The sequence below is a fragment of the Carlito syrichta genome, unplaced genomic scaffold, assembly GCF_000164805.1.
Source record: "Carlito syrichta isolate Samal-C Ts95f unplaced genomic scaffold, Tarsius_syrichta-2.0.1 Scaffold301636, whole genome shotgun sequence".
Classification (NCBI taxonomy): domain Eukaryota; kingdom Metazoa; phylum Chordata; class Mammalia; order Primates; family Tarsiidae; genus Carlito; species Carlito syrichta.
Genome location: NW_007245732.1, coordinates 651,497 through 671,900, shown reverse-complemented (window position 1 = coordinate 671,900; position 20,404 = coordinate 651,497). Strand labels below are relative to the sequence as shown.

The 20,404-nt window shown below is 38.9% G+C and overlaps 1 protein-coding gene across 1 annotated transcript in view; it reads right to left on the bottom strand.

Moving 5' to 3' along the window:
• The window catches only part of DGKI (diacylglycerol kinase iota), a 237,482-nt gene that overhangs the window by 44,742 nt on the left and 172,336 nt on the right, over nt 1–20,404 (bottom strand). The window contains exon 21 of the mRNA XM_021710904.1: nt 2,235–2,260. Within this exon, the coding sequence (XP_021566579.1) occupies nt 2,235–2,260 (26 nt within the window). The remainder of the gene's footprint in view (nt 1–2,234; nt 2,261–20,404) is intronic.

The window sequence follows — 20,404 nt, the reverse complement described above, 5'->3', positions numbered from 1 at the left end:
GTCCTAGTGGACAACAGAATTGCAATTCAGAAGTCCTACCCACACACTTTTTTTTTTAAATGGGGGATAAAGTTCTTATAGATAGGAGGGCAAAAGCAAACAAAGCTTATTAAGGGGATTTCTAGTTCAAAATAAAAGCCAAACACAAGTTTCTAGTTTATCATTTGAACACGGCAACTCAAGGACTTATAAATATGCAAACACCTAGCTACACCAACAGCAATCAGCAAAATAGCATCTAATAATGGGTTACCATTAGGGGTTGATTGCCCAATTCTGACTCAATGTGCCCAAACATAATTTTCCCTATGATTTTTCATAGAAAATGATACAACTTTATTTCAGCATTGAAACAGATTATATGATGTGGCAGCAGCAGAAGCCTCCCTAAAACTCCCTCTCCATTTCCTTAATTCATTAATTTAATAAATATTTTTGATTATTTGCTGCTTGCTGGAAACTGTATCAAGGAACTCACAGTCTAACAATGAAAACCGGTAAATGAAGCATCAAAGTTGTATATTAAGTCCTAATGTGTAGAAAAATATTTGGCACAACAATAGGTGGATCAGAAAGCTCTCACAGAGAATGAGGTGAGGTATCCAGACACTGTCTATACAGCATAAGAAGTAGCCTCCTGCCAGAGAGAACTGTGTGGATAACAGCAAGAAGACATGATGAAGATGGTGAGTTCCAGAAATGAGATGTGGTGCCACATGACTGGAGTACAGATAGTAGGTAGCTAAGAGGAAAAGATGGCAAATGAAACAAGAAGCAATGGCAGAAGACGAAGAGTCCATCATTTAGGGCTTACTTGTTCATGTTAAATGCAATATTAGAAAGTTGACCACAATTATTGGTCTGGTGGAAAGATTTCACTTTACAGGCAATGAGACTTGATTTTTACTCAGTAAATCAGTTTGGTGCTAGCTAGGTGATCCAGTAAGCAAGAGGAAGAAAGCCTAGAGGTATGCATGCATCCCAGTTATAGATTTCAAAAACTAAGGAAGACACCAAAAGGGCTCCTAATTAAAGCCCCATGTAGTATATTTCTAAAACATAATTATATGGCATAATTGACTCATTGTGGACACTAGATGAACATTTCTATGACTGATTGAGTAAATGAACAATTCCAAAGTTTAGACAGAAAGAACTAGACATTTTACTTGTACATGAACAAGCTGTCTCTTAGAATGCATGTACTGAATTATTTTTTGGAGGGCAGACACCTTATAGTAAAGGATTCCCCCTAGGTAACTATTCTAGGAACCCATCAGCATCAGTGTACCAGCTAGTGTTGTTCTAAGAGACTGCATTCAGCTTCAGTGAATTTTTTGGGGGGGATATTCAGCATGTTTGCCTATATCAGGATGGATGATGTATGAGCATACCTGCTTATACCACACTGAGTGTTTAGCAGTTTTTGACCAAAAATGGCATGGCCCTCATGTCCCACCCTCCCTTATTCACTCAATCTTGCCCCAAGCAACTTTCTTTTTGTTTGTTTCCTGATGAAAAAAGCTCTTAAAGGGAAACACTTTGCTGATGTGGAAGAGGTGAAACAAAAAAGGGCAGGAGCACTAAAAGGCACCAAAATTGACAAGTTCAAAAACTGTTTTGAGCAGTGGAAAAAGGATCACAATAGGTGTACTGCACCAAACAGAGAGTACTTTGAAGGTGACTGAAGTTTAAACATGTAAGAATAAATATACTATTTTTTTTATAAATAAATTCTGAGTTTTTTGGGGTCCCCTCTCGCAATTCATCTCAGCTGGGTAACTTATACACCACTTACTGATTAGCTTCCTTTCAGATTTAGAACACACTTTGCCTACAGCTGATGGAGACATGATCCCAATGTTCAATCAAGAAGGGACTTTTGGGAATATTTACCATAAACTTCCATCTAGAAGATGAAATTCTGGTTCAGAGAAGTTACATGACTATCCCAAAGTCACAAAAATTTTCTGATAATAGGATGAAAATCAGGCAGAATATATAAAGTTTCACCATATTTGTCAACCAAAATTTAGCAAATTTGAAAGTATAAGATATCGAACTAAGCTAGGATGATTTAAGTTTTTAAAAGTTTTTGACAATTCACAATAAGAAAATTCAAGGTCAACATCTTAGAGACACTTTCTTAAATAATTATTTGCTCTGACAGTGAAATTCAAGGACCAGGGCTCAGTTTTTAGTTCTGAATTGGTATAAATAAGACAGATTCTTACCATGATCTTCTGAAGAGACTGGTGACCTACAAGGAGATAATAAGCATTGATAAGTATTTTGTATAGGAAAACCATAACAATAATGAATAATTTCATAGAAATTATCTCCCCAAAATTCAATTAAACAGAAACTCAATATAGCAGACAGTGTAATTAAAGTGTTGATTACATAGTAGATTTCAACCAACAATCCCCAGATCTTACCTGATTCCTTGAAAGTTACAGGTTACTAAAATGTCAGTCTATTCATGGTGTCACAGGGATGTAATAAACTTAGTTAAGTCTGGATTTATCACACAAAAAAGAGAACTCATAGAACTGTGGTGTTAGATGAAATCCTATGATGTCAACTAATGCCCAAGGCCAGGCCTCCAGAGAAAATGCCAGGCATGTGAATAATATTTAGTGTCTGTAGGTAAAAGAGATCTACTTGAGCAGTATACACTGAGACAGAAGTAAAAGAACTGGCATGCACACTTATCATTACTGATTTTTGTTTCTATGCTTCATGGAGTTTAATGTTTGGGTGAGCATGACCTGGACTCTCTACGTGCTGGCCTCCTGATTCAAAACCTGTAAGAATGAGGATGAGGCATGGGGATAAAAACTGGGGTCCCACAGAACTTCCGTAAAGCAAAAACTTTTGCAAGCCATTTGTGGGTTCAGTTCCAATTACAGTAGTCAGATATCAAACAAACCATAAAAGCCTTTTCCATCTCACCTGGCTACTAACAGAAATACTTTAAGAAATACAGAGCCGGGCTAGGGGCTCAACCTGTAATCCCGCGCCTTTGGGAGGCTGAGGTGAGTGGATTGCCTGAGCCCGTGGGTTCGAGATCCGCCTGGGCAGCAAGACCTCATCTCTACAATAAATCAAAAAATCAGCCGGGCACAGTAGTGCATGCCTGTAATTCTGGCTACTTGGAAGGCTGAGGTGGAAGGATCGCTGGAGCCCAGCAGGTCAAGGCTGCGGTGGCTGGGAGCAGCCACTACACTCCAGTCTGGGCAACAGAGTGAAACTCCAACTCAAAAAATAAATAAATAAATAAAAAGAAATACAGATACAGCTTTGGAGATGAGTTCGCTTCCAGTTTGGAAGACCACTGTTTTGATTCCCAAATAATTATTTTCCAGGGAGAGAGACACATTTTACTCTATTCAAAGTTATTGGAAATTTGAAGGGTAAGACAAGAAATCAAATACTTCCTCCAACTCTTCTCTGAATGACTGGCCCCCTGGAGTCGTAGGAGGGAGATGACCAAAGATAAATTCAGGAATTTGGCAACAGAGCTACTTAGTGAAATAACTAATATTCACAGTAAAAATGCTAGGGAAAGAATAACTCAGTGAATGTACAAGTGGTTGAAGACAATTTTTAGCTACTTTGGGATGCTTGATACTGCTTTACTTTACCTACTAATTAGTACTAGTCTTTATTATGTGAATTGATTTCAGGACCACCATACTGGTATTCAGACTCAGACATATCCAGGAGCTCCTTAGAAAGTCATCATGTTACTGTCAAACAACCTTTAAAACAAGCTTGTCTGCTCCCAGGTCGCTTTGAGAAAGTGGCCTGGGAAGGAGCCTGAAGCCCCAGGCTGGTTACACCATAGGCTCTCTCAGTCTCTCAAGAGACACCAAGAGTACCCAGAGTCAGAGACACTCATACCTGCCCTAATGATTAGGAAAAATAAAGGAGAGATCCCACGTGGAATGGGAGGTGAAATGAGATGAGAAGGTGCATCCAAAGAGAAATATACATTTGAAATAAAATGAGTGGATTTCTCATTATGTCCAGGGCATAGCAGAGTCACCAACAAGGGAACATCTTTCCTCCTGGTGTTTTCTAATGAGAAGTAAGTAAAAACAGGTCTTGGATTATTTGCAATAATTTCTCACAGAGCTTCAGGAGCAAAGAAGAATTTGTGCCAATGGACAGCTAAATGTCTCAGGTGGAGAACATGGGAAGCAAGGTTTTTGCTGCCTTTCTGCAAAAGTAGAGCACTGATAGTAAATCTGAAAAGTTCCAGATGGCTCCATTAGAGTCTCAAGGGGAAACATTCTACAGTGTGTCCAGGCAGTGGGGAAGAACTATCGATTTCAGAGTGTTTTGTGAAAATTAGTCATGTTGAGTTTCTGTGCTGAATGTCTCCCACATGCCTGGATTTGTGAAATCTTAAGACATATGGAGTATTTCAATCCCCACTCAGTATTTCACCTTTCACTGTAATGAGACGCTACATTATTCTACTGAGACATGCACACCATCCATTATTGCTGGAAATGGGCATAAAAAGTTAGCTCAGGAGAGAAGAAATATCCTGCAATCAGCATTATAAGAAGTTATTTTGAAAACAGAGGTTGAATCCCAGGAATAGATCATCTTCCTCAACCTGACAGCTGAGGCATGCAGGAAAGCTCCCTGCTTATTCTTCCCACCACACCTTAAGGACGTGTGGTTTTTGTCCCAGACTATTTATTTTTCCTCCATGCATACTTCACCTTGGCGTCAGCATCTGCTCTCACAGTGTAAACTATTACTAATATTCAAATAACTCCAGGACTTTCAGTTTTCATCTTCTTTCTTTACTGTTCACTAGGCCTTTATTATGCACTACTAAATATTTATATTTGCTTTGTTTTATTTATTTTGAAATTTTTATTTTTTTAAGTTCAGAAAAGTAAAAAAAAAAGCCAAAACAAGAATGCAATCCTGAATTTAAACGTATTTCTCCTATTTTATTCAGCCTAAATAATTCAGGTTTGAATCTTTCAATTCATGCTGATTCGATATATTGCTTGAGCTCTTATTACATACCAGGTCCAGGGCCCAGGGATGGAGACATAAAGAACATTTTTAAGGAACTCATCCCCAGTGAAGAAGAAAAGCATATAAACAAATGATTATAGCAGAGCAAAAAATATAATGATCAAAATATATGAAATAAACAGGTAACAGAGGAGAGAGAGACTGATTCTACCCCAAAATAAGTGAAAGAATGCTTTAAAAAAGCAAGAATCATCTGAGCTAGGCTTGGAGAATAAGGAGGAGCTTATTAGGTAGTAAGAAAGGAGTAGAATTTCAGGCAAAAGTAATAAGCACATGAAAGGAATGCAAACATGAAGTTAACATGCTATCTGATACACAAGTAACTCAGTATTGGTAAAATGTAAAGGGGTGATACAAAAGAAAGGACTACAGAAATAAGAAGTAGAAACTACAGGGCCTGTGGGGTCATTTTGAAGTACTTGAAAGGCAAACGGGGCCAGCTCATGAGGCAGAGAAATCACACATTTTGATTTGTGCCTTTGAACAGCAGGCTGTGGAAAGTGAACCAAACAAGAACAAGTTAGAAGACAGAGGTCAAGTTGAAGACTATGCTTGCAAATCTTCCATGTTAATAAAACAGAAGAAACACTTTTCTGCTCTTCAATGTTTTTTTCCCCAAGCGCATGGAAAATAATAGGGAGGATGAGAAACAGTGAAAAAACGCCATCTTTGACTGAACCCATCACATAAAAAGGAGAGCTGCCAAGTATAATAAAAACGGGACAAGGTTTCAGGGAAACAGAGAGTTCCAATTTTAGTTTGCTGAAGAGACATGAGCTACATCATTCACCACAAAACCTATGGCAGAAAGGCCTCTGCTCCGAGCCAGCATGTTCTGCTAGTCAGAAGTAGAATCAACCCCAGGAAAGAATGCTGCTGAGAAAGAGCTTGAAGACAACAGACACAAAGTCAGACTTCCAGCAGCACACCGATTCAGTAATCCCAGTGATCCATCCCAAGCTAGAAGTTCCCGTAACTCACCCAACACAAATATACTTCTTTGCTGATCACTAGACCTTTACCATGCTCTACAAAATATCTATATTTGTTTTGTTTTATTTATTTTGATATTTTTTACATGATTAAAAAGAAGCCAGCATGATGTCTATGCAAAAACTCTGCAAGAAGAAAACAAAATGCAGGCAGGGGACACAACAAAGAGATGGTGACATGAAGTAGGTAAAACCTACTAATAAATATCCATGAAATTTAGAAAGGGAAGAAGGGAAGGAAGGGAGGAAGGAGCAAGAGAAGGAAATAAAGCCTCTGAGAAACAAAAACTTAAAGAAGAAAAAGAATGATCAATAAATAGTTGTAAGGACGTGAAAAGAGCAAAGGTTTGCCCAGAATCTTTGAACTAGTAAGTTACAGAAAAACTTGAGAGCTTTTCACACTGTGTCACAACTGCACTGGGAAAAGGAAAATTAATAAAAAATAAGTAATAATTAGAAATATTTTAACATATAAAACACTGATGAAAAAATTCAAAGAAGGCACATATAAATGGAAAGGCATCTTGTATTCATGAATTAAAAGAATTAATACTGTTAAAATTTTAATAATCCCTATAGCAATCTAAAGAGTCAATGTAATTCTATCAAAATGCCAGCAGCATTCTTCATAGAATAGAAAACACAATGCTAAAATTAAAATAAGTCCACAAAAAACCCTGAATACTCAAAGCAGTCTTGAGCTAACAGAAAAAAAGTTAGAGGCATTGCACTATTCGACTTTAAAATAAACTGCTAAGCTGTAGTAACCAAAACAGTATAGCCCTGGCATAAAGACAGACAAAGAGATTGACAGAACAGGATAGAGAGCCCAGGACTAAATCCACATACTTACAGCCAACTGATTTTCAACAAAGATGCCAAGAACACAGAATAGGGAAAGGACAGTCTCTTCAACAAATGGTGCTGGGTAAAGTAGATATCTACATGCAGAGGAATAAAATTAGACCCTTACCTCATACCATGTAAAAAAATCAATTCAAAATGAATTAAAGATTTATGTGTAAATCCCAAAACTATGAAATGACTACAAGAAAACCTAGGGGAAAAGTCTGGGCAATGATATTTTTGGGAATATGACCCCAAAAACACAAGCAGCAAAACAAATGGGACTACATCAAACGAAAAAGCTTCCGCACATCAAAGGAAGCAGTTGCTAGAATGAAGAAACAACCTTCAGAATGAGAAAATACAGTTAAGTTTCCTACACATGAACTTTTGGGTTGTGAACTTTCAAAGATCCAAATGTGCATTTGCATGTCCAATTATGTAAGTTAGTTCACGTGTCTGGCATACATTGTCACATGTGTGTATCTTCCACAAGTGGTTGTGCTTTTGTGTACCTTACTGAACGTACTGTATAGAGTACAGTAGTATAGTATCTTTATTTCAAGTCCAAGATGTCCGGAAGCAATTGTAAAAGTAGCAATGATGTAGCTGGTCTAGTACTATATAGCCAATTGTGTTAGTTGGGTACCTAGGCCAACTTTGTTGGACTCATGAACAAGTTGAACTTACGAATGTGTTCTTGTAATGGAACTTATTTGTATGTAGGAGATTTACTGTATTTACAAATTATACAGTTGAAGAAGGGTTAGCATCCAAAATATTCAAAAAATCCAAACAACTCAATAACAAGGAAACAAATCATCTGATTTAATAATGGACAAAAAAATCTGAGTAGATATTTCTCAAAAGGAGATACGCAAAAGGCCAAAAGGTAATGAAAAAAATGCTCAAGTTCCCAAATGTTCCAAATGCAAAGCAAAATCACAATGGGATATCACCTCACAACTGTTAGAATGACTATTATTAAAAAGACAACAGCTAACTAGTGTTAGAATGTGGAGAAAACAGAACCCTTGCACACTTTTGGTGGGAATATAAATTAGTACAGCCTGTTGGAAAACAGTATGGAGGTTGCTCAAAATATTAAAAATGGAACTATCATATGACCCAGCAATCCCACTGCTGAGTAAATATCCACAGAAAATGAAATCAGTCTGGTCTTTGATGAGATATCTGCACTCCCATGTTTATTGCATCAGCATTCACAAAAACCAAGATATAGAATCAACCTGTGTGTATCAATGGACAAATGAATAAAGAAAATGTAGTGTATACACAAAGGAATATTACTCTGCCATAAAAAGAAGGAATTCTGCCATTTGCAACCACACATGGATGTACCTAGAACCCATAACATTAAGTGAAATGAGCCAGGCACAAAGACACATACTGCATGATCTCACACTTGTGAAATCAAAAAACGTGGATTTTGTAGTAATGGAGAGAATAAAGTTTACTAGATGTGGAGCAGTGGGGGCAAAGGATGGGAGAGAGACATCAATCAAAGTATGTAAGTTACAGTTACGTGAAAAAGATAATGAAAGGGTTAAGAGTTGATATGGAAATACTTGCTTAAAGCTAAAAATAAAGTAGCTTTAGTTTAAAAGGCTAGAGAGCAATCATTGTAGTCTGCTCAGCTTAGTCATGCTTAAAGCAGCAGCTTGTTTCAGTCCTTCTCTAATGATTAGCTCACAGAACCAGTTATTTGAATGAAATTGATAATTGCTTGTAACCCCTTGGCTGTTTCTTTGTACTGACCATTCCTTCCTCTTTCCGAGTACTCGTCTTCCAGGTATATGAAGTCAGGCTGGCCTAACAATCTACTGTGACCAGCTTTCTGTGACCTCCCTCTAGATCCCTGCCTGAAGTCACAAGATATGCCTTTTGCCCTAACAACCTCAAGGTGCCTAATGGATGTTATCAACACCTAGAAACGCAGCTATAAGGAAACTTTTACCCTTCCCTGTTTCCCTATAAAAGCCTTTGCTTTAAATATGCCCTGCACCCAAACCCCTGGGATGCCTGACTCTTAGTGTTGGTCCATTCTCTCTTGAACATGAACATGAATAAACTCTTTTACTTTACTTTGCAAATCTCTGCTTTATTCCCACAGCACCAGCTTACCTACACTCCTGAACCCTAGCAAATAAGTTCACAAGATCCTCTGTGCAGTATGGTGACTATAGTTAATAATGATATATACTTTAAAAAGCTAAGAGAGTGGATGTTAAATGCTCTTGCCACAAAAATGATGACCATGTGCAATGCATATGTTTATTAGCTAGTTTTAGCCATTTCACAATGTATATCATGTTGTATATGATAAATACATGCAATTTTATTGTCAATTTAAAAATTGTTTTTTAAATTCAGATTATATATTTATAATTATATATTTCTATATATATATTTCACTTTGAATTACTCTTCTGTGAATCTTGATTTGAACATTTGCTGGTGAAAGTCCCCTTTCCGGTGTTAACCTTGCTTATTAGTAGAATATCCATACTTCTCTTTTTAAATGAAGACAAGACTTCTCAAACTAGGGTACACACAGAAACTAGCAAATAAGGGAAGCCCTGAGAAAATAAAATACTATTTTAGATGGAGAGTTATATAATTTAACTGGTAAATATTATTCTCATAGTGAAGCCAGCACAGCCATATAAAAGGTCCAAAAGCAAAAATTGTTCGAATTCTTAAAGTAACAAACATCCAAAAAAAAAAGTCTGCATTCGGGGTGGTCAGCTTCAGGCAAGTCTCAAGAAGACCCAGGAAAATGAGGTTGTTCTCCTCTGAAACAGGGGTGTTTTTAGAGAAAAGTCTGAATATATAAAATTATCTAACTAAATACAATTGTAACATCCTGGAGTTAATCATTTTCTTAAATTAATAGATATCAAGAACCAGGGAACAAGACGTCTGCACACACTGGCTAGAAGTCAGCACTCAGTCCAGACTTCACCATCACTAAGACACAAACTCCAAGACGGTCACCCTTCCATGAGCAAAGTTTCCTTCAAGTCTCTTATCTTTTTTTTAATTTTTTTTTGAGTTGGAGTCTCACTCCATTGTCCAGGCTGGAGTGAAGTGGCACACTCATGGCCAACCCAGTGTCAACCTGCTGGGCTCCAGTGATCCTTCCACTTCAGTCTTCCAAGTAGCCGGAACTACAGCCACACACTATCATACCCAGCTAATTTTTTTATTTGTTGTAGAGATGAGGTCTCACCAAGTTGTCTAGGTTGTTCTTGAACCCATGGGCTCAGGCAATCCTCTTACCTCAGCCCCCCAAAAGTGCTAGGATTACAGGCTTGAGCCATTGAGACAGGCACCTCTTATCTTTTAAGTCGATCAATTAGGCTTTGAGACACTGAAAAATGGGCCCAGTTTTCTACGAGCAAAGAATAACACATAGAAGCAAATGAGTGTTATATTTGGGAAGCCAAAAGTCTTGAAAAAGCACCTCCTGTGATGTTTGATTGGTTTTAGTCGATAAACCTTGGAACTGAAATAATGAGCATCATGACTATTTTCAGACTTTACAACCTGGTATAATACTTCAAAATTAGTTTTGAATATGTGCATTTTCTTAGTAACCTCCATGAAATGTTCTAAATTTACAAGCTTGTCCTAACAATTTTCTTTATTTGAATAATACTGTTCTAACTCTGAGTATGTGTTTATTTTTAGTCACTATACAATATTTTACTTTTCTTCATTTCATGGCTTTAATTCAATAGCACCCATGGCTTTCCTAGGTGTTCCTTCCTCAGAATGTCTACACAATTTCCTTCCTTGAAGACAGATAGGGCATCCACAGATTGTCCATTTTAGAATCTGTCTTGAAGACAGAGGATAGACTGAATGACTATTGGGGACCCATCCTCATGGGTTTATTATTTTTAGAAAGTATCATTCACAAATGTATGTCTATCTTCCTCCCCATTTAGCACTTCTAAATCATCACCTGGTGGGGAATTGGCCAAGGGATGGGACCAGCACTTAGAAATGAGCTTGAAATAAACATGCAGGCCAGGAGTAAGAGCAGAGACCAAATAGGCACAAGAGCAGAAGTGCATATTCTGAAAATACTCAGCAGTGGAATATTTCTTCAAGACAATAGACTGTGGATGAGATAGGGGAGTTGGGAGATATTCATACCAACCCACAGACCTGACTAGAGCAGCCAGCATGGAATCATAACAAAACAGAGGGGGGTAATGAAATAAGCTAGAAACTATGCTTCCTCTACCCTCTGCCTGGCACACTGCACATAAGTAAACCAGTCTTCAGTGGTGAGGTCTGTGTCAGGGGACAAGGCAGCACACACATGCCACACACCAAACACAACTCATGCTATACATGACTTTTATTGCAATAAAATTATCTTTTATGCCTATCTTTCCTCTTTCCCTTCCAGCTTTATGGATAAGGACCACAGCAAAAATACCAACCACTTGTTATAAGTATGGGGTGATCCTCCGTCCTACTCCAGAAGAGGAAGAATTTCTGGTAGGTAGACTTCTGTCAACTCTGAATATTCTTTCCCTCTCTTTCTGTCAGTTTTCTTTTATTTCTGTTTCCCTGTCCTTACCATAGCCCTGAGAGTTCCCTGGTCTTTTCATTTACCTTCTCTCACTTTGGTGGACTACAGTGTTCTCAATAGAACAGCCTTCGTCATGGGCTCACAATCTTGTTCCTATGGTGAACATGTTGGCCTGGTCAGAACTCTCCCGGTTTGACATTGCTCCTGGTTTCCTGAGCCATTATGCTGGTACTCTGTTAAACCTCTGAGAATCCCAAATGAAAACTGATTACCCAGTTGGGCACTCCGTCCAGCAAATTTCAAGAGTTTGCATCAGCACTGCAGAAACACCATCTTTGTTTTCCTTCTGTTTTACCTTGTGATGCTATACTAATTTCAATTTATTTCCCGAAACTATGATGAACTAGAACCTTCATTTAAATCAAGCCAAGGATGACTTAATGTGCTTTGAAAGTATGGCTTTAGGTTATTATCTCTGGACTGTAGCTTTCTTCCCTGGAACTTTCCTCAAGGGTGCACATTGCCTATCCCTGGAGAACTAGTAGACCAGGCCTATGACGCCACTTTGAGGACCTGAGAGAGAAATAGGAGACATGGATCTAAGTTACATCTTCACCAATCACTCCAGCCCTAAAGCATCCCTAATAAGGTAAAATAGAACCAGAAATCCCTTAGCACTGAGAATCTCCATCAACAATATAAGCCTCTCTTTGTTTGCTTTTGCCCCCCCAATCACAAATATTTCTCTTAAGACAATGAACAGAGCACATACAGTAAGTGAGCAGGCGAGAATGAGAGCAAGAGAGATGAAAGTTACAGCAACCAAATAAAGTGGCATTGAAATGGGAGAAAGACAAACCCATTCAGAAAATGCCAAGCAGCCTCAGAGGTAACATTCACCACCCACAGAGGACAGAGGCATAGGAAGAGCAAAAGGAAGGAAGGAAACAGAGATGAACATTCGTGTGGAGATAAGGAAACAACTTCCAGAATGCAAATAAGAAAGGCTGCTTGGTAAGTTCTTCATCTGACGTAAATTCCCACTAATTCCCCTTATTATCATCATTTCCTACTCTTTAAGATGTGCCTACCAAAATACGTACCCTGATGACCCCCCTGTGAGCTAGGCTTGAAATATCTGGTGGTTTTTAAATAGATTCCTATATTTAGTCATATCTGACTTTTAGAAAGCAGTAACGATGGCGTTTGGGAGATGTTGACCAAAGGCGACATAATTACAGTTAGGTTAAAGGAATCAGTTCAAGAGAGCTATTGTACAGCATGGTAACTATAGTTAAGAATTATATATTATGTCCTTGAAAAACTCAAAACAGTCCATATTAAGTGTTCTCACCACAAAATAATAACTATGTGAGGTAACACATTTGTTAATTAGTTGGATTTAGGCATTCCACAATGTCTCTACACTTCAAAATATCATGTAGAACACAATAAATACATATAATTTTATCAGTGCATTTAAAAAACTATTAAAAAAGAAACATCTCTGTTTTATTATCAGAATTTACAATTCCATCTCTTCTGAATACCCTAAACAGTTTGCTGAGAGGCCCCAAAAGTCCTTTGAGTTTGAAATTTTACTGCCACCTACTGATAATTCCTAAGAATTGCAACAAAATGAAGGGAAAGGAATTCTTAGAAATCTATGAGCAGAGATGAGGAAGGGGCAAAAGCAGAAAATGAACACAGGAGAGAAATAGAGAAAAGAAGGAGATGGAGTTAAAGAAAGTAACACCTAACAAGCTTATTCAACATGACAATCTGACCACCATACTACATTTTAGCATTTTGAAGAGAAAATGAAAAAAATTACTAAACACAGCACAGTCACATAGAAATAAAGAAGGTGAGGTTTCGTTTTAGAAATCAGTCTTTGCAAGTTGCTGGCCTACTTTCTAAAAAGAGAGTCAGGAAATAGAAAAGGCGAATCATTCCAAAATTCAAATGAAGGAGACAGACCTGCAGAAAACCAATAGGAAGATCTCTGTAGAGAAAGCTGAGCCCGGCTTTCTTCTAGCAACCCTGAGAATCTTGGTCAACAGGCCTGCCTGGATACAATCCCTCTGGGTTTATGATTGTGGACTTTTCTTCCTTTTTAAGCAGCAGTTGAAACACAAAGCTGTGAATTGTGAAGTCAAATCACACGAGAGGCATGTTTTGTGTCAGCACATGGGGCTTATGAGCAAGGCCATAGCATCTCTCATGATCCAGGATATGACATCTCTCCTTATGGTGTCACGGTAATCCAGTGAGGGTTCAGTCACAGCTCTTTATTTTTAGGAAAACCAAATAAGGACTTCAAAACCCAGCTTTAGAAACGAAGAAAAAAACCAGGTGGAGCTGGAGCTGCTCTGGTGCCTCTCCTGAAGATGACTGTAACATTCAGAGCCTTCCTGTTGGCCTCTCCCCCTTGCCTATCCCTTCTTGCGAGGGGTGGGGAAACAGAATCTGAAATGTGTCTGTTTCCCCCAGATGAGTTTCTCCCCCAGGAGAGTTTCTCAGAAAGACTTCAGTCAAGGACCTCTATGGTCAAATGAATGCAGATAAATCACAGCAATACTGACAGCAAGACATGGAAGAAAGCACCACAGACTCCATCTGAGAGAATCACTCGGGTAATTCAGTGTGTGAATGTTAAGCACTGCTGTGGGCTTCACTCCATCCCAGATGTTGTGGTAGGTACTTCACGTATAACAGTCCATTTCCACTTTTTTTTTTTTTTTCTCGAGTTGGAGTCTCACTCGGTCGCCCAGACTGGAGTGCAGTGGCCACTCCCGGCCACCGCAGCCTCGCCTGCTGGGCTCCGGCGATCCTTCCGCCTCAGCCTTCCGAGTAGCCGGAATTACAGGCATGCGCTACCACGCCCGGCTGATTTTTTGATTTATTGTAGAGATGAGGTCTCGCTGCCCAGGCGGGTCTCGAACCCGTGGGCTCAGGAAATCCACTCACCTCAGCCTCTCAAAGGCGCGGAATTACAGGCTGAGCCACAGAGCCCGGGTCATTTCCACTTTTAAGGAGATTCTAAGGAAGTCATGGAGTGAGACTAACATCAGAGTAGGAGAAAACAGTGAGATGATGTTTACTGTTGTTCTTACACATGGTAATTAGCACAAGATCCAAAAGAGTTAGAAAAAAGGGAAAACAGTGGGACTCGGTGGCTTAATCTGTAATCCCAGCAATTTGGGAGACTGAGTGGATTGCCTGGATTGCTCGTGGGTTCGAGACCACCCCAGGAAACATGGCAAGGCCTCGTCTCTACAATAAATAAATAAATAAATTAGCTGGGTGTGGCAGCACACGCCTGAAGTTCTGACTATTTGGAAGGCTGAGGTAGAAGGATTGCTGGAGCCTAGCAGGTCGACACTGAGGGGACTGTGAGTGTGCCACTGCACTCCAGACTGGGCAATGGAGTGAGACTCCAACTCAAAAAAAAAGGAAACAAGGGAAAATGTGGTCTCCATCTCCCTGAATTCCAAATAAGTAGCATCTCCACATTATAGCAATAATCTCTTGTTCTAGTCTCCTCAGAGTTACGGGTTCAGAAGACCCCAAGGGTACATTAAAGAAGGTCGACATCCTACATAACTCCTCCTTCACCACCATTTCCAGTGCAACATGGCATCCCTCTCACAGCCCTCACACCATCTTGCATGTGAAAAGCAATGACTGGTCAAAATACCTCCAACCTGAGACTCACAGGCAAGTATCTTTGGAAGGATTTCAAAGCGGCCAGTCTTTCATACTTTAGATTCGTTTAATCAAATTATTCACCTAAGGTAGACACACTGAGAAAACAAGTGTCTTGGTGAAAGTTTGAGAAAGAAACAAAGAACAGACAGGTTATTTTGGAAGTGAGCAGTAGGAAGGAGAGGAGGTTATCAGAAAGCAGCCAAAACCTTGAAACAGACTTCTGGACCCCAAAATACTGGACTCTGAATAAACAGGGCAAACAGCACAACAAGAAGATGTAAACTGAGGCCAAGAGGAATACCTTGCTTTCCTAGGTTAGACACTTCCTCACCTGTATTCCCTGGGGGCTCTGCCTGTCTCTGTGGAGCTGGGGAGGCAGGAAAGAGGTCAGGGCAAGCCAGTAGTGAACTGATTCCTCAGTGATGCTCAGAAAAAAGAAAAGCTTGAGGACAGACTTTGAAGGGTTATTCCAAGATCAGTGGTCTGGGGGAGGACTTACATGCAGAAACTCTTCATGTCACAGGTAAAAGTGCCAAAGTAATATATGGTAGACACTAAAGCCTCCTCTTTTATCATAAACCTTTAGCTTCCCTCCTGACTGGTACCCTTCAACTTATTAAGCAACAATCAGTGGGAAGGAAGATTTGCCTCTCATATTTCCTGCTGTTGCCAAAACCTATCATGGAAGTCTGGTGACAGTCACTGTCCTGAGAACCTGGACTTGACAGGGTGTGGACTCTAAGGAAGGATGACTTAGTGACTGACAACCTTTGACATCTGTCCCCTCTCAGAAAGGAAGGAAAAATCACAGTTGTCCTCAGAAACTGTGCACACTTTCCTGATAGCAAGGACATTTTCCTAATATGCTTGGGGATTAGTATTACTTCTGGCTCAATTTTGATGCAGCACTTAGAAAAACTGGGCCCGTAATGGGAGAAGTACCATCATTTCATAGAACTAACTCCCCTTGCATCGATGCCAGCTTGTCTTAGCTTGGATACTGTCCATCCTACCTTATATCCCTACTTAATTTATCAAACTGATGAGATTTCAACATCCAACTGTCACCACCTGGCCCTTATAGAAGATCTGGTGATTGAATTAGGGAAGAGAGGCCAACTGCGCAAAAACGGATGGCATAGAGACCCTGCTGCCAGCACAGAGTTGCTCCCAGAGACACAGGACAGCTGTGCACACAAGTCTTCCTCATTCTTGGCACAGCTGCTGCAGACAAGCCTTTTCCATATTGGCTGGCCAAAATTGTAACTTATAAGCACAGAGGAAGGTAAAGTTATCACCCTCCCAGTTTTGGATAATGAAGAAGTGGTTTGTCACAGAAGGCTCTGGCACCTTCCTACCAGCTTTCCTCAACCCCTGAAGACAGAATGTGTTGTTGGAAGAAGGGATAAATCTCCTTGGTTTTTTTTTTTTTTTTAAGACCCTGATAATACCCTGAGAGTCCCTTTCTACCACGCCCAGCCTGTTCAGTAACTCAATAAAAAGACAGCTTTTCTGCAAATAGTGTCACCATATTCCCTACTGATCCAGCTTGGTCTTGTCTCCTTTTGCTGGAAATCCTGAGGAAGTTCTGGGATTCTGTTCTATCCATAAGTTTTTATGAGTTAATGGTTTCCCACGTACCAAGGCATCCTCCTTTCCATTCAAAGAACATGAAAACCTCCTGAAGGACTAAAGGTCCCTGATATAACCACAGTTATCTAGAGATATAACATAGGGGCCATCTCCCTGCACAGCCTTGTTGACACAATTCTTCCTTGCCAGCCTACCTGCACTGTGTTCACCAAGAGTGCTATAACCTGTCATAGTCACCCCTCACTTCCTCACTTGTGAAAAATCCACATCTCTCTAATTCAAGTCCATCCTTATTACTATGACCTATGAATTTTCTGAATCAATTATATCCATATTAAAATTTGAGATGCACATGGACTCCACAGCCTAACAAAAACATTCAACATTTTATATACTAGTTTGTTGCAATCGCTGTGATTAGCACCAGGTTTACTGTAGTAATACAAATAAACACATCTATTTTGGCCTGATGGAGCACCTTCTCTCTAATAGTTAGTATCCATCTACTCACCCAAAGCCTACAATTCCAGGCAAGGGGCAAAGTGTTGGAGACACAGTGAGAAATGCACAGTCAGGTCATCTAGGGAGCTCATATGTCTTAGAGAGGGAGCCTCTCAACTTTCCCTCACATTCCTGGTATTTCTGAAGTGTGCATAGGTAAGGCCATCTGCTTTCACAAATGAAAAAAGAAAGCCACTTAATAGTATTTCCTCATGCTGTAATCATTGGCAAAACTTGGAACTCAAAAAAATGGAAGACTAGATTTTCCTGGTACCACTTTAAATAAAATGGATGTTTATAGTAAAGTATGTTTGTTTTTCTCTTTCAATGTTGGTCAAAACAAGATGTGGCACATAGGGAATTCTATTCTGGCTCTTCCACTAACTGCACTTGGAAACGGAAAAGTGACTCCATTTCCCAAAGTGGTTTAGGCCCTCCCTATGCATAACAGATTGGGAAACTATTATAAAAAAAAAAAACACACACACACACACACACAGCAAAATCTCTTATTAAATGTGTTCATACATATAGGAATGGAGTGTTATCATGTGCTTGGCTAAATAGAGTAACAACTTGAGGAATAAAAAGTCAGGAGTAAAAAGAAGAAGAAAGGATGACACGTGTCAGTTATCCTGCACTTCTCCAGCTGGAGTGATTCTCCAGAATCAGCAAGATTGAGACCAGTCAAAGGTAAGTGGGGATGTCAACGTTAAGTAGGGATGGGACCAACTATCTGGGTGAAACAGATGCCAGGGACTATCTCCATCCTGACAGCACTGATTTCATCTCTAAGATATAGTCTAGCAAAACCTGCCTCCCACTAAGAAGATTAATTTTCTTCCTCTTATCTGATTGTGATGCTTAAAGGATAATTCCAAAACCAGAATTGCTGCTCAATAGTCTGTCTTCCTGTTGAGAGCCTGGAGCTTTGACAATAAGTACAATTACCCTTTTTATTAGGGTCAGGCCATAACCTAATGTTCCCAGAAGAAATTGAATAAAGGAAATAGTTGAGGATCAGAAGGGAATGAAGTTATCTATCCCATAATCAGTCCAAAACATGTGAGCTTTCAGAATGGGGGAAGTTTCAGGGCCATCTTCTTGATAGAGAGATTCAGAATTGTAGACTATACTAAAAAGGCCAAATTTTCCGTTTAAACTACTATTTTGGATATCCTTTAATTATTTCTAAGAGGTACAAGTCTCCTTAAGTACCCATAAGGTATAGTGATGTTAAACTGTCATTGTGTTTTTCATTATTTGAGGGGCATTTTTGGCTTATATAATGAGGAAAACCAAATACTATTCACATTCAAAAACTGAAGGAAATACACATAGAACTCTTAAAAAGTCTATTTTTTTCTTTGAGGCTAACATTTTCATTAATTCTTTAAATACTGATTCTTCTCAAGTAAAAATAAATAAGTGAAATCTAAAAGAAAGCAGCAAATTCTATTTTCCTCTTTTCCCAGAGCACTCTACGCATATAGCCCTTATAGCACTTATCAGCAGGAACTGTACCAATTGGTTTATGTAATATTTCCCCCTTTGAATATACTCTCTTCAAGGCAATAATTATTTCAAATTTAATTTTACACCTTTAGTGCCTAACTATAGGCACTGAAGGTGCCCAATATGCTTTGCTCAATAAATGATTGACTGAACAATTCAACCTGTTTCTTAAAATCTAAATGAAATCATAAATCAGACCTCATACATTAGAGTTCAATCCTTGAGAACATTATCTCTTATTAGAGACAGAAACACTCTGCCTCGCATAGAATCCCATTAGCTTTGCTTAGCTGATCAGATAACAGATACCCAACTAGAGGTAGATATTTGGGTTGAATATCTGCCCCTCGAGGTTCACTACACTGGCTCCCCTGGGTCCTTCTAGTGGCAAGATAGTTTTACTTGTGTGACAGTCCATCTTACTTCTTTCAGACTTAGGACTCGAAGTTTCTGAGAAAAAGTACGTTCCTTTCAGTCAATTCGGGGGTTTCTTATAAACCACAAAATCTAAAAACTGGGAAAAGGTTAATCTGATTTATAAACTAAAGCAGTATTTCCCTGTCCCTTTACCTGCCTACCCTTAACCCAACTGACTCAGAGGTGAGTCTGTCCTTTTCTCAAAGAAACTTGAAAAGAATGTATCAGCATTCTTATCCAGTGCCTGTTTTCTTATCTCATAGACCCTAAAGTACGAAGTTCTTCCTTATGACTCAGACAGATCAAGTCTGCTAAAATTTAAGTAAATCCCTCCTTATTAATCTTCTGCCAAATGAAACACAGTCTTGTCACTAACAGTGGTACTACAATTAACAATAAGGGCAAACATGTTTCGAGTGTCATGTTACTTTAAATGGAACTTTCTTAGACATTAAAAACATTTTGTTTTTAACTTAAAGACAAGTTGACTATGATCCTAGCAGCAATAATGTGAGTCAGTCACCTCTCACCCATTTATTTCAAATTGGTTCTTAAATACTTTTTACAATGTTCACAAGCTTTGAAGATGGTATGCATGTTCTACAACCTTCTTTGGAATTATAATCCCTCCTAGGGGACCTATATATATGTGGGCATGTATATATCTTTCTAAAAATCATAATGTTTCTAAGTGGAAACATTTAATATAAATGCACCACTTCCAGGAATGATAGAATCTAATTCATCCTGTGCTGTGTATGCATTCCCTCTCTCTCCCTGAAGGTTGATGTATTTAAGAAACTAAAGTTTAAAACTATGAGAAATCCCTGGGGAGGGTTAGAATTGAAGGGGAAAGGGGAGCCTGGCACAGAAGCGGCCTGGGTGCCAGGGCGGAAGTGCATCTCTACTACTTTCCGTTTCTCATAGACTAAAAAAAAAAAAAAAAAAAGAAAGTCTTTTCAGAATTTTCTCTTCTTTACTTTTTCAAAGAGTCCATTTTTAAAAAATTTAATTCTTGGTTAACTATCTATTTTGTTTGTTCTATCCTTGTTGCCATTGATGTCTGTCTTCGAAGACCTTTAATATTCTTCTCTCTTGTTTCTTTGTTCTTTCCTCTGAAATTCTTTTTCTAGTTTATCAAACTGAATACTTTGCTTATTCGTACACATTTTCTCCTTGATAAATGAGTTTA